A 14191-nucleotide genomic window follows, 5' to 3' on the forward strand; every position below is an offset into this window, starting at 1 on the left:
CTGCTTCTGCTATGCTCACTTATGCTAATGCTTTTGATTCTCAATTCTGCCTGCTGTTAAGAGAAAGAAGATGTACTTCTTTGGCTGATATGCAAACTGCAGCCTTTGAAGTAGAAGCAAACATCATTGCTGCAGAGAGACTTGAAGGTGATGCCGAGAGGAGAAGTCAGGGAGGTGAATCCTCATCATCCTATGATCCTGAAATAGACGAATTGGCTAGGATGATTGAGTTTTTGGCATATGAAGTTTCCAAATTAAAGGCTAAGCAGCGTTTTGAAGAGGCAGAAGCTCATTGTTCCTTTTCTCTTCCAACTCCAAATCCACATAGAGGAGCAAACGAGCATTTGCATATTTTGCAGAGAAGCAGTGATGCAAACGAAGATCAAAGGGTAAAGACCCTTTGTCAGAATATAGTCATGGAAAAAGAGTTGTTTGAAGAAGAGGAGGAGGTCCATGGTTTGGAAGATGCCCCTTTCCTAACCAGGGTTGCTTATGAAGAAGCATTATCCAGAGGTACTGCTTATGAGTTTGTTGTAGCTACAGAACAACAAGCTTATCAACAGGAACAGCTAGCAGCAGATCCCTTCATCCTTGAAGAATCTGAGCCCGAAGCCAAGCCAACTTCCATTGATTATGCAGATCTGTGAATGCACCAGCCTGCTTTTGTCCCCAGCCCAATGATCAGTAAGGGAAAAGGAAGCTCCCCATCATCTTATGTTTCTCTGTCTGATCAAATGACAATCCCTCACAATTGCCCCTTGAACACTGAGGCAAGAAATAGCTCCATTCTCAAGGTTGAGACTGATCACCTCAGTTTTGATTTTCTGAAACCTGCTCAGGTGCCCTCCACACAGCTTGAAAGGGCAACTTGTCAGATGGCAGAGGAAGAGGATGCACAGTTTTGGAATTCCTCCTTCAATGAGGATTGTTAAAACAAAGATTCAAGAGCAGAAAATGTCTCTGTGTCCCCTGCACAAGAATACAATGGTGTATCTTTCATATTAGTTGTGCAAACTACAAAAGGCACAGACAAGTACATAGCAGTCATCATTATTCAGCAGCTGTACAGAGGCCCCTGTGAAGAACATCCAAGGAGGAGAGCACACAGAAGGGAGATGAAGGTTGATCCATTTCTACCCTATTTAGCTCAAATGTCCTAAACTGTTCGAGGTAGAGGATCATATAAATCCTGTTTTGCAGATCTATGATGAAGGGGCCGAGAGCAGGAGAAACAATTTTGATGGCCCATCAGTTGGCCAATTTTTGAATATTTATGTTGTTTAAGGTCTTCTGGCCTTAATGATTGTAAGCAGTTTCTTTTTCAGGTTTTATTATAGGCTTAGTTTGACTCCATGCCCAATGGATACTAGGCATAGTTTTGAACGCTGATTTTGCATGAAGGCATTGGTCTGCAGTTCTTGAGACCTCACAAGGAGGATCTCATCCCCAGAAGGAGCCAGTGTTAGCTCTGCTACATAATTCGGTTTTTGTTTGGTCGAAGACAGCTTGGCAGTGTTGTTGGTGCTTGAAGAAATCTTGCAGCAGCCTTTTCCTCCTTCCTTCTTCCCCGTATTCTCCTCATACTCTCTTAACTCCTGCTTAATCCCTTAATCCCTACTATCCCTGTTTTACCTCGAAATTCAGCTTAAACCCGTATTCATTTAATTCCCCGCTGCATGCGTTCCCCCCCCTGTTTCACATTTATTTTGTTTTGAAAGCCTACGTTCTTTAGGCCCTCAGCGTTAATTCTTAATCGCCATGTGACCCGATCATATGACTCGGCGCTCTCTTTTAAAACCCGCTTTGATCTCCACCGTCGATCGCGTCCATTGCGAGATCTAACGATTATCGCAATCCCCGATCACGCGACTTGCGCGCAAATTAACCCGCGAGGGCGCGGTTTTCATCCACCACGTGTCGTATTCTCACCGGATCGCTGCCCGTTATACGAAAACCACCAAGCCCCGCAGGCGGTGCGGGGAATATTACCCGTCGTGCAAAGCCGTTGTCCCCGTCGTTTAAACCTCGCGCACCTTTCGCGCCCGATCACCGTCAGATCTGCCCAACTGCGATCCGACGGCTAACTATTGTCTTCACCTGTCCGCCTCCTGATCCCTCCCGCCAACGATCTCCGTCATTCATTTGCTTGATCCAACGGATGTTGTTTGTTCCCTGATCTGCTCATGCCTCCGCCATTTTGTCTACGCCCATTGCCTGCTCTGTGCTCTCGGAACACGAAGATGGCCGGCTACCAGTCCCTATACTACCTATATTAAATCTTCAAACTACCATATTTAAAGAGCAGCACGGCCAAGGACGGAGAGGACCACTCTCGAGCAGTTAAAAGCATTGAATGGTTATGGGTTTCATTCATTTTTCACTCCGCCTGATCAGAGAAGGACAACAAAGAATCAGAAAAGGCCGATTTTGTTCATTAAGACACTGAGATTGCAACAAAGGCCCATTGTAAATGTGGTTGGTGGTCCATTATGACACCTCCACGCATAGTTTAGCAGACTGTTTGTGTAAACCAACCTTTATATATATCCAGAAGACAGAATGTAAGAGGTTGATGAATGTTATTTTTGATGTAAGCTTCAACTTCTGGAGACTGTAACTATTGTGACACCTACAGCTTCTGGTCCTCATTTTCAACTAATGCAAGCTTCTTTTGTTGTTAATTGCTCACTTTCCACTTTTTCTTCTTTGTTCCAGGCTGTGCCTGTTATGCATTTATTCATGTGTTGTTGATGTTTAGCATTAGAGGGGCTGTCATCCCACCTCTATGTTAGAATCTAGCTGTATCATTGAATTTGTGTGCAGGTTTCTATTGTTTTAATGCCAGAGAGCTGTCATCCTGTCTGTGCATTAAGAAATAGATTTACAAACCTTTAAACTGGTTGCAGCTGGCCATCACAGGGTCCTGTGCATCTGCTGGTGTGATCAGTATTCTCCATTATCACATTTTCCTTAAAACTGTGAGTAATTGGTGGTCTAAAGCCTTGTAGCCTAGGGGTGTTCACCCACGTCTGGGGTTAAGCATAGTAGAAGTGGTTATCTGGCTTGAATATGCAGCATTTCTTTCATTCATCTACCATTTATCCAACATTTTGTTGAGTTTGTAATGTTCCCGAGCATCTCTGATATACAACCTAGGAGAGTTTCTTGGGGTGGTAACAAAACCAAATATTAATATAGCTGTTACTGAATAATATTTGTTTTTTAATATATAATAAATTAATATCATAATTTAAATATTATTGTTCAAATATAGCCGTTACTTGAAATTATGTATAAACGGCTAGTTTTTGAAAAATAATATTTAAATTGATTTATTAAAACCAAACATTAATATAGCCGTTACTGAATAATATTTGTTTTTTAATATATAATAAATTAATATCATAATTTAAATATTACTGTTCAAATATAGCCGTTACTTGAAATTATGTCTCTACATTCCTCTCTATTTAAGCCTTTGCCATGGTCTGTCTCTTCATCTGGTCCTGATGATGAACCACACTTGTTGGTCTAAAACGCGTCAGCCAAAAATTTCTCTTATGTGATTTCTACCGAAAGACTTTGCTTAATTTTGTTTCTTCTTCAAATGACGACAATGAGGATGTAAATCCACCTCCACCTTCTCACCTTCCACAAGATCATTCCATTGAACATGAACCTACACTAGCACCACAACTCCCCCGATAGGTCAGTTCAGCATGAGAAGCAACTAGTGACCTTGTCAGTGATCCTACATATCAATTTCATACCCGTTCATATTTCCAGCAATCCTCCTCTCTTTTGGATCAAGTTTTAGAGATACATAATCCAAAAACATTTGCAAAAGCTTTAGGCCATCCAAATTGGGAAATGGCAATGAATGAAGAATATGATTCTTTGATGGCAAATGATACTTGGTAACTTGTACCTCTTCCAAATGGAAGAAAACTTATGAGATGTAAATGGGTGTATAGAACTAAGTATGCATCAGATGAAATTGTCGAAAGACATAAGGCTCAGTTAGCTGCTAAAGGATTTTCTCAAGTTGAAGAAATTGACTACAATGAAATCTTTGCCTCTATTTCCAAAATGAATTCCATCTTCCTTGTTATAGCCCTTGTTGCCTCACGCGGGTGGGAGGTCCATCACATGGATGATAAATCTACTTTCTTGCATGGGTATCGACAAGAAGAAATCTATATGGAACAACCTTCTAGCTATCTTCATAGCGACTCCAGACTTGTTTGTCGCCTTAAGAAATCTCTCTATGGTCTTAAACAAGCTCCTCAAGCTTAGTATACTAAAATGGATAGCTTTCTTCTTGACACCAACTTCTCTAGATGTCATTCTAACCCCAATGTATACACCAAGAAAGTAGGAAGCCATCTCATAATCCTTGTTCTTTATGTTGATGACTTTATCCTCACTGATAGTGACCCTAAACTTTTAACCCATGTGAAGTCAAGCCTTAGGAAGACGTTTATAATGGCAAACTTAGGTTATTTGCATTATTTCCTTGGCCTCCAAATATTGCAAACAAAGAAAGGAATTTCTCTTTCCCAATCAAGCATGCATGTGACCTTCTTCATTGTTTTCACATGGAAGATTGTAAACTAGCCTCCTCTACATTTCAATCCAGAGTTAGACTTGCTACCACTTACACTACATCCAAAGTTAATGCCACTTTATGTCGTCAATTAGTCGGTGGCCTCTTATATATGACTCATACTCATCCTAATAGTTCCTTTGTTGTTGGTCTTGTCTACTATGTGCAAACACCCCAAGAAAATCATTGGAAAAGAATGAAAAGAATACTCTAGTATACTCACGGTACAATTCAGTTTGGGATACATTACATTTCAGAGGGGACTCCTTTGTTGATTGGCCTCACTGATTCAAATTGGGTTGGCAACCCTGATGATCGGAAGTCTACTGCAAGTTATGTTTTTAGTCTTGGTTCTAGACCTATCACTTGGGCTTGTAAAAAGCAGCAGACTCTTGCTCTTTCTTAAATAGAAACAAAGTATTAAGCAGTGATTAATGCAAATCAAGAAGTCTTATGGCTTCCACAAAGCCTTTCAAAGTTTGGATTTCGACAGTAGCATCAAACCACCCACTTGTGCAACAATCAGTGTGCAAACAGCCCATGAAGATCATTGGAAAAGAATGAAAAGAATACTCCAATATACCCACGGTATAGTTCAGTTTGGGATACATTACATTTCAAAAGGGACTCCTTTGTTGATTGGCCTCACTGATTCAAATTGGGCTAGCAACCCTGACGATCAGAAGTCTACTGCAGGTTATGTTTTTAGTCTTGGTTCCAAACCTATCACTTGGGCTTGTGAAGAGCAACAGGCTATTGCTCTTTCTTAAATAGAAACAGAGTATCGAGCAAAGGTTAATGCAAATCAAGAAGTCTTGTGGCTTCCACAAAGCCTTTCAAAGTTTGGATTCCATCAGCAGCATCCAACCACCCTCTTGTGCGACAACGAGAGTGCCATCAAGCTCGCCAAAGATCCAATTCAACATTAGCGCAGCAAACACATTGAGTTGCACTTCATCAGAAAGCTCATTCACGATCAGGTTATTGAAGTGCTCTTTTTCCCTACAGATGATCAAGTTGTAGACATTTTCATAGTCTCTTACAAAAGCAAAGTTTCCTAAACTTCAATCTATGTTAGGAGTTCAAGAAGTTGTCATTAAGGGGCAATGGGCTCTAATGCCTCCTTCCTTCTCCTATTGTTTCACTTTTGTAAATCCTTCAATCCTATCCCAAGTTGTTCTTAAGGGGAGACGTTAGGATATTTAAACACTTAGGAGTTAGTTAATTTCAACTTGGTCTAGTATGTTTATTAGATAAAAGCTAAGTCACCTGACACGGGGATTCGGGACACGTAGGGTTCGAGATTCATGGTGTCGGATTTGGACACGTTGACCCACCGGAACAGGACACGTAGGATTTGTTATATATTATTTTATTAAAATTATATATATATATATATATATATATATATATATTAAAAATTAGATATTTCTTACACAAATTTTAATTAACGATACAAGTTTATTGATTTCAAACATAGATCTTCATCTATAGCTATTAGCATGCATAGTACATACAAAATTCAAATAAATGTCAGTGGTACTAGTCACATAAATGATAAATCTATTAAAAATTTAAATCATGATTCATAATTCATAACTAAAAGACAACTTACAACTACAAGATAGTAAGATAAACACACTGACAACTGTAGTTTTCTCATTAAGTCATCAAATCAAAATGTGTTACATAGGTAGTGTTGGTGCAATGCCAATGGCAAATAGAAATAGAAAATATAAAACAACTACAGGTATACAAGCCTCAAGGCATCAATCAGCATCAGAATCAGCATCAATGTCCTCATCATCATGGTCCCCACTGCTCTCCTCTGCATCCTCCTCCTCCCCTGTATCCATAGTCGCCTCTGCATCTGATGGTGTGGAGGATGACCCCTCTAAGTCATCAAATCTAACAAGCTCTAGCACTGGATAATTGAGATCCATGTTGGCCAATGCCAACTCAACACTGGTGTCCAGACCCATATCATCAGGAACAGTGTTACTTGGGAGCGGAAGCAAAAGCAGGGAGCGGGAGCGAAAACGGGAGCAGGAGCGACATTTTCAGAAGCTCCTAGTTTGGTGCTCTTGATTAAATACGAGTTCCATACCCTAATACATGACAAAATTCAATGGAAACATTGCAACCCCCAATCCTAAAATCCTAAAAAACTGATAAGTTTGCGATTTTGAATGAAATCTAAAATTCTACTTTCTCCATATGAAATCCAATGAGGCCAAAACCACTCTCAAACATCCTAAGTCATTTCATGGTAATGTTAAAAATTTAAGTAAAAGGATGAAAATGAAGATTAAGGAGAATGTCACTTTTACTTGATCATGAAGCTGCCAAAACGCTTTCCAAATGAAAATATGCATCGCTGTAATGACCAAATGCGGCCTTTTCATACCCGCGTAGGTCACTTTTTGAGCTTAGCGAGTCCTGGAAACAGGACACGATTCCCAAAATCATGACACGCAGATGAAAATCGGGACACGACCTCAGATTCGACGAGTCAGGAAAGGACACGACGTGTCATTGGATTTGGACACGAATCAGGGCAGAATCGCGTTGGACACGTTGGATTCGGGATTCGAGGGGCCTCTAGGATGAATCCGGTTATCTAGGATAAAAGTGTGTTTCTTAGTGTATTTCTTTAGTATGCATCAATGTTATCATAATCGAACCAGCGATCGCACCGGAAAACCCTCGGAACTGGGAATCAGACCGGAACCAGTAAAAAAACTGGTCAACCAAAATCACATAAAATATTCAAATTTTAAACAAAAACATATATATTCATGTGCATCTATAGCAATCCAAACCATTTATACACAAATAAGCAAAAGTTCTCATTTATATAGAATGTAAGGGTGCACATAACCAAAATAGCATCCAGTGCAATCCATCTATGAACCAAAAATACATCAACAAATAAGCTCAAGATGGCCTCTAATGTCCAAAAAACAATCATGCTACAAAAAATACCTACATATCATCAAAACCATTACCTATATTGGGATCTTCATCATCAATATCACCCTCTAAGCATTAAAATAAGATATAAAAAATGTAGCATGTCAAGTCCAGATCTTATTTGAGTGATGGGTACATTTTTAGTAGGGTCAAGATAGAGGAGTTCGACAACCAATGCCACTAACATCAAGGTACATAGAGGGCTTGGTGCTCTTGATTAATCCGAGCTTTGCGCTGATTGAATACATCTAATATCAAATCATCATCCCTTTGCCATACCCTGACGAGAACCTCACAGGAGAGACAGCGCACCGCCACTCCTCACCTCCCATCAGCCCCTCGAACAACATGCCACGTTAGTGGGAGACTCAAAAGCTACACATGAGACTAGGGACCGGCTTGTGGAAATTTCCAGGATTCAGACTGACGGACATAGCAGGACTCGAACCCTGCGACCCGATAAAGGCTCTAACCGCTGAGCTATATGTCCCGACTAGGCAAGTACTCAACCTCGCTTTCAACCCAATATTATCTAAAGGCTGCTCTTTAACAGTAATATCTTTTTTGACAAAATCCAATGGAAACATTGCAATACATCCAATCCTAAAAACTATGAAGTCTGTTGGATTTTGAGTGAGATCTAAAATTCTAGTTTCTCCATATGAAATCCAATGAGGTCGGAACCACTCTCAAACATGCCAAGTCATTGCATGGTAATGTTAAAAATTGAAGTAAAAGGATGAAAATGAAAGATAAAGGAGAATGCCACTTTCACTTTAAGAATTTAACATTACCATTAATTGCATAGCAATATTAGGGTCATAAGCTTTAATATTAGGCTGCCCACTCAAAAAAAAATTGCATTTTGAATGTCTTTGGTCAAACTATACGAAACCGGTCGGTTCGGTAGAAAACTAGTCGGTTTGATACAAAATCGGGCAGTTCGATACAAAACCGACCGGTTCAGTGAAAAATGGTTGGTTCAAACCAGTCGATTCCATGACAAATCCGGCCAAGTTTAGTACCAAACCGGCCATTTCTGGTTCCAAACCTTGAACCAGACTGGTTTCACCCCCAAACCGGTCGAGCCGGCCGATTCCACCGGTTCCAGTCTGGTTCTGAATCCTGATAACACTATGCACTAGTGGCATTGTAATCTAACGATCACGACATGTTCTAGACATAAAGTGATCGGATGGCTAGTATTCTCCTCGATACTAACAACTATTGATCTGTGGCTTAACACCCAATTGGTCCATGATCTCTATTTAAAGAGCATAAAGGGTTATCGCTAATGATCGATTGCGAGAACTCTCTTATGTGATAAAACAAAGTAATTAAAAAAATAAAAATAAAAAAACTTTGCATTAATAAAATTGCCTCAAGTAGTCACATTCACTGGGGTCATGGATTGTTTCTCTCGTAGAGGATTTTAACAACATAAAAATATTGGTATTACAATCTTTGATCTAGTTGTGTTAGTGCTTATTGAAGGTGTTCATCCTATATGGGATACCCTATTTTCCTAAACATGAAAAACTAAGGAACCCAAATCTTTCCCTTCCTAACTAGTAAGTGCATATAAGGATACAGCCACAAGGCTCATTTATCATTCATTTCAATCATTATCAATTATATCCTTATTTATCTATATGAATTATTTTATGTTATCTTTCTTACGTTGGGTATTTTCCTATATATGAACTATTGTCCATAACATATACCTAACCTACAAGCTACTAGCATCATGTAATAATAATAATAATAGTGATAAATAGATAGCTAGAGGACCCAAACCTTTAACTTCACAACTAGTCAATGCATAGAAGTATATAGTCATAAGGCCCATTGTATCATTCATTCAATCAGTATCAACTATATATTTAATTATGCATATGGATTCTTTTATGTTACCCTTTTTATGTTGGATATTTTTCCCATATATGAACTATTGTTTATTACATGTACCAACCCTACAAACTATTAGCATTATGAAATACTAGAACATATTAATTATAGGTTATATTATGAATAATATGAGTTGTGCTTTTGTGGTAATGATTCGTTCAAGTAAAATATTCTAGTGAAAGGTTGTCATGAAGACATACAGAACAATATTGTTTCTGATAGTTTGGAAATTCTCTTCTATTTACAACATTGTACAAAATATACTTATAAGAAATTACAAATGATCAATGTCATTCGAAAAATACATATTTTTCCAAAGCAGAGCATAATCAATTGCACCAAAAGCACACAACAACAAAGAATTTAACATACCCATTCACCATATGACACAGAAAAACTGAGATGCAATGATAAGGCTCTAAAAGTGGAGTTCATCTTGATTATAAGTGGGGCACTTGCATAAAAATGTTGTGCCACTTCAATTCATGTTGAAAATGTAGCGAGCAAAGTCTTATGGCTTGTGCCTTAGCCAGTGAAAACCTCAAGTTATCCTCATGAGTTAGACTTCAATTAGGATTATTTATTTCTAGTTTACTAGAATAATCATCAAGATAGCATGTGTAGCGTTGGAGCTTCAGTTAAGTGGAGTCTTCATCAGTTTGACTACATGAATGAGTGGCAGTTACAAGTTCAGATAGAACGAGTTGGGACTTCAGTTATTGATTGAAAGAAGGATGAGTTATGACTCCAGTGATGATTGGAGAGAGAACCAATTCGACTCAGTTAAATTGTCAATCACAACTCGTATTCTAAATTTGTACTTTCCTAATTTAGCATGGGTTGAATCTATAAAAGAAGGACGAAAGCACAAGGATTAGACAATTGGTTTGTGCACGAGGTTGTGAGATAAAGCAAGCTCATGAGATTGTGAGAGAGAAAGCCTTGATTGTGGAGCAAAGGAATTGTGTCCTAAAGAATAGGAGCACAAGTGTGCTAGAATTTAGGGGCATTGATTGTGCGTAGGTGTGTGGAGCTGGGGTCTTAAATAATAGGAGTTGAAGTGCGCATAGAAATAGGGGCCAAGTGCGCTACAAAATAGGAAATTTGTGCGCAAGGAGATAGGCCCAAGTGCGCTAAGAAATAGGGCCAGAAGTGCACTAGAGAATAGGAGATTAGTGCAAGGATTAAGGAGGCTCAAGTGCACAAGGAAGGAGGAGCAGGATAGAGCAAGAGATCAGTAGCATAGCAAGTCAAGGAATTAGCAGAGGATCAATTGTGTGCAGGAACCAAGATCAAGTTGTGATCAAGGAAGGCCAAGATCAATTGTATTAGCTGAGATTTGTGTGAGAAGCAGAACGCTTTCTCAAGAGAGACAGATTGCTTTGTAATAGATTCAATTGCTCCAAGACAATCAATAAAATAGCCACATCAAGCAAGCAGGTTTTCCCTTTTGGGTTTCGTGAGAAAAGTGTGTCCATTGTGTGATGTGCTTTTATCTCTGTGTTCTTATTCTGCTGCATATGAATTGTTAAGAAACTTTGTATCTTGCTGAAAGTTAACTGTTAACTAGTTTCAGTTTTTAGTTATTCATCTAAGTAGTTGCAGACTTTCCTGGAAATTTAACAATTCCTAATGGAAAATTGAGAACAGTCAAAGGGTAACATAAGGAATTGTGTTTTTTTCGTCAGGGAAGCTACGGCCCAACTTTTTGCTCGATAAATAATGCTAATTTCCGATAGCCAGTAATCTTATATTGAATTAAATTGGACAAAATTTTAGGTTTCAGTTCTATAATTCTTAATCAGGCTTTATAAAGATGCTTCAACACAAACAATCGATCTCCCACTTCAAATTAGGTCATGCTCAAGCTTCTTCGCGGGCTATCATAAATGAATTGGACAACCAGAATGTTTCGAAATAACTTCCTCGGCAGCTCATACTTAAAAACCAGAATTCTTCAGGACAATTTCCTAAACAGATCCTGTTTAACCACCAGACTCCGGTAATAACACAGTTGATGAACCGTTCGAGAAGTTATCTTGTTAAATTTTAATCTATATTTCTAAATATCAGAAAAGGTGCCGTAGATAAGACATTAAATGAGCATTAACGTAAATAGCTTTAAATTTCGGTAAAGGTGCCGCTGAATAAACATTAAACGTGCATAATTTGAGGCCAACCATAATATTTAAGCTAAAACGTGAAGCCGTTTGCATCAAATTTTACCTCGAACCAATAATTAATGGTCAGGGCTAGGCATGAAATGAATTAACATCTTCAGGCAGTCAATTTTCGTGTACTGAAGCTGAAATCAGGAGTACATGGCAAGAATTACCTAGTTGAGGGGTCAATCCATAGCGCCGATTGTCAGCCATCAGAAGCCTGCTATAATCCACCCAGACAACAATTTCTCTGCATTTATGCAGAGTCCAAAGCCGAAACCCTCGCCAGCAATTACAATAACCACAGCAGAAGGGTCCAACGTATTCAAACCCGCGATCTTTGTGTAATCCAAACCCTAAGATTATATGCAATTCAAAACCTCCCGAGGATCCGCAAAAACTGTACACTAAATATGCGAAACTCCAGGTTGTAAGTATTTGCGCTTTTAGTACCGAGTGAATCTCTGCAAATGAGCTGCTATTGCTGTCAAGGCAACTGTTTCTCTCAGTTCCCCGATTCCAGAATCAAATATCAGTAAATGCGAGTATAAGCAACAAATATAGTACAGGAGAACGGCCTTCACGTGCTACTGTGACCTATTTCTGGAAGTGGGCCAGACCGCCGCCATATTTGGGGACAACTTGAGAATCACAAAGCTATAACTAACAGCTAAGAACTACGACCCGACATGTCCCCAGATGGAGCGGCTACCCTGGCGGTACTTTAGGCTGTCTGAAGGAGGAGGAAGGTTCTTCTCGGCTCCTTCACAGTCGATCCTATGGAGCCTCCACATGATCGCCGGCTAGTCTCGCTGAGGCACTAGTTCTTTAGTGGATTAATTATCCTGGAATGTCTCATTTAACGAGGTGTAAGGCCGAGAATTTTTGGGCGCCGCGAATGTGATTGGAAAGAAGATTTGACACGTATGCGTGTCCATTGGATAATTTGGATTTGCAACCTAAGCTTTGACATTTGGTCGCGCCAATTACAAGTCAAACATCGGGTACTCGTGCCCATGTCTCTTTATCATATAATTATTATTGATATCTTTGAATATCCACATCGAGGGAATTTAGAATCACAGTCAAAATAAAAGATAAATTTGAATATGGTTAAGGTAAAATTAATATGTGGTCTATTGATGAAAATAAGGTTAGGTTTTTTTTATTATTATTTCAAGGATGGGAATTGATAATTTGTTAAAGAAATTTGGGTTTGGAGCCCATGTCATTTTGGAATAAGAGTATATTTAATAGTGGATAAGTTAGATATTTTGAAATAAGAGTATATTTAATAGTGGATAAGTTAGATATATTAATGATTTATGATTTAGTATGGGTTGAATATCGAGAAATTTTTAAAATGCGAGGGGAGTTTTATCTTAAGTGGTATTTAACTTTATCACAATGGATCAAATGTTTTATTAAATATTTGAATTTAAGGAGTGTAAAATCTATTTTTTAGCTATTGTCCCTGCATGAAAAATAAGGTCAAATGTTATTTGAAAGTTTGTGATCTCTTTTAAGGTTGTTTTGTCATAACTATAAAAGATATTGGTTTTCTTGTAAATATTTTTTTTGTAATTATGTTGAGTCTCAGCTAGGACCAGCTCGTCTATTGAATGGAAGAACAATTTACCCACAGTGAGATGTTATCACCGAGATTGTGCAAAGCTCAATCGAACTTCAACACCCCTTGGGATAGTTTAATTCCCCCAAAAATGGCTTCCATCCTTAACCCCTCCCCATGAGGTTTAAACTTGAGACCTAATGGGGACTAAACTCTACTAAAAGCAACTAATCTACACTGCATGGGTCTTATGTTCATTTAATGTAAGAAAATTACATAACTACCTAAAACCTATAAGCATTTAGCACTAGTGAACATCTATCATCTTAAGACCACTAGTGAATCATTTAAGTGGTATGGTTTTTTCTAAATAATAGTGATAGATGACCACACATTCACAAATATCAATAGTTAATCATTATTTTTATTGTCAACTAACAATTATATTGTAATAAATTTTGCCAACTAAAAAAATTAAATAAATAAATAAAATCAATCAATTTGACTTAGAGATCTTCATGGCTCTTTTAAAGTGGTGATCTACTTTGACAAATTTTTAATATAAAATGGTGTTTTGTGAGTGTTATGTATCAAAATAATAATATTATTATGTAAGGAATATAGTTTTACAACTTCGAGTTAGTGCCATGTGGAATTAATAAAGGTGTTGATAATATGTATAAATGTAATATCAATTTGTTCGCATTTTTATGTTATGTTTTATAATTTTTCATTTTTATATATTTATTTTTTTAAGATTTAACTCAAATCTAGATTTTAGAGAGTTCACATATTGAATTGAAGCACAATATGTCTTATTACAAGATGTTGTTATTATGAATTGAAGCACAATATGTCTTATTACAAGAAGTTGTTATTATGATTGCATGAGACTTGCAAGTTGAAATGTCTTTTAACATATTTTGTATCCCTACCATTAGCTCTCATTTAACTCACAAAAACTAACTAATT

The 14191-nt window shown here is 38.0% G+C and overlaps 1 protein-coding gene across 1 annotated transcript in view; it reads right to left on the bottom strand.

The window, feature by feature from the left end:
- LOC149162776 (calmodulin-binding transcription activator 3-like) overlaps positions 1–12455 on the bottom strand; it is a 351577-nt gene extending 339122 nt beyond the window's left edge. The window contains exon 1 of the mRNA XM_089437389.1: positions 11823–12455. Within this exon, the coding sequence (XP_089293515.1) occupies positions 11823–11862 (40 nt within the window). The 5' untranslated portion in view covers positions 11863–12455. The remainder of the gene's footprint in view (positions 1–11822) is intronic.
- Between the last annotated feature and the right edge of the window lie 1736 nt (positions 12456–14191).

Source organism: Pinus tabuliformis, chromosome 5_2, assembly GCF_031772625.1.
Source record: "Pinus tabuliformis cultivar Carrire ecotype Pingquan chromosome 5_2, CPIR1, whole genome shotgun sequence".
Lineage (NCBI taxonomy): Eukaryota > Viridiplantae > Streptophyta > Pinopsida > Pinales > Pinaceae > Pinus > Pinus tabuliformis.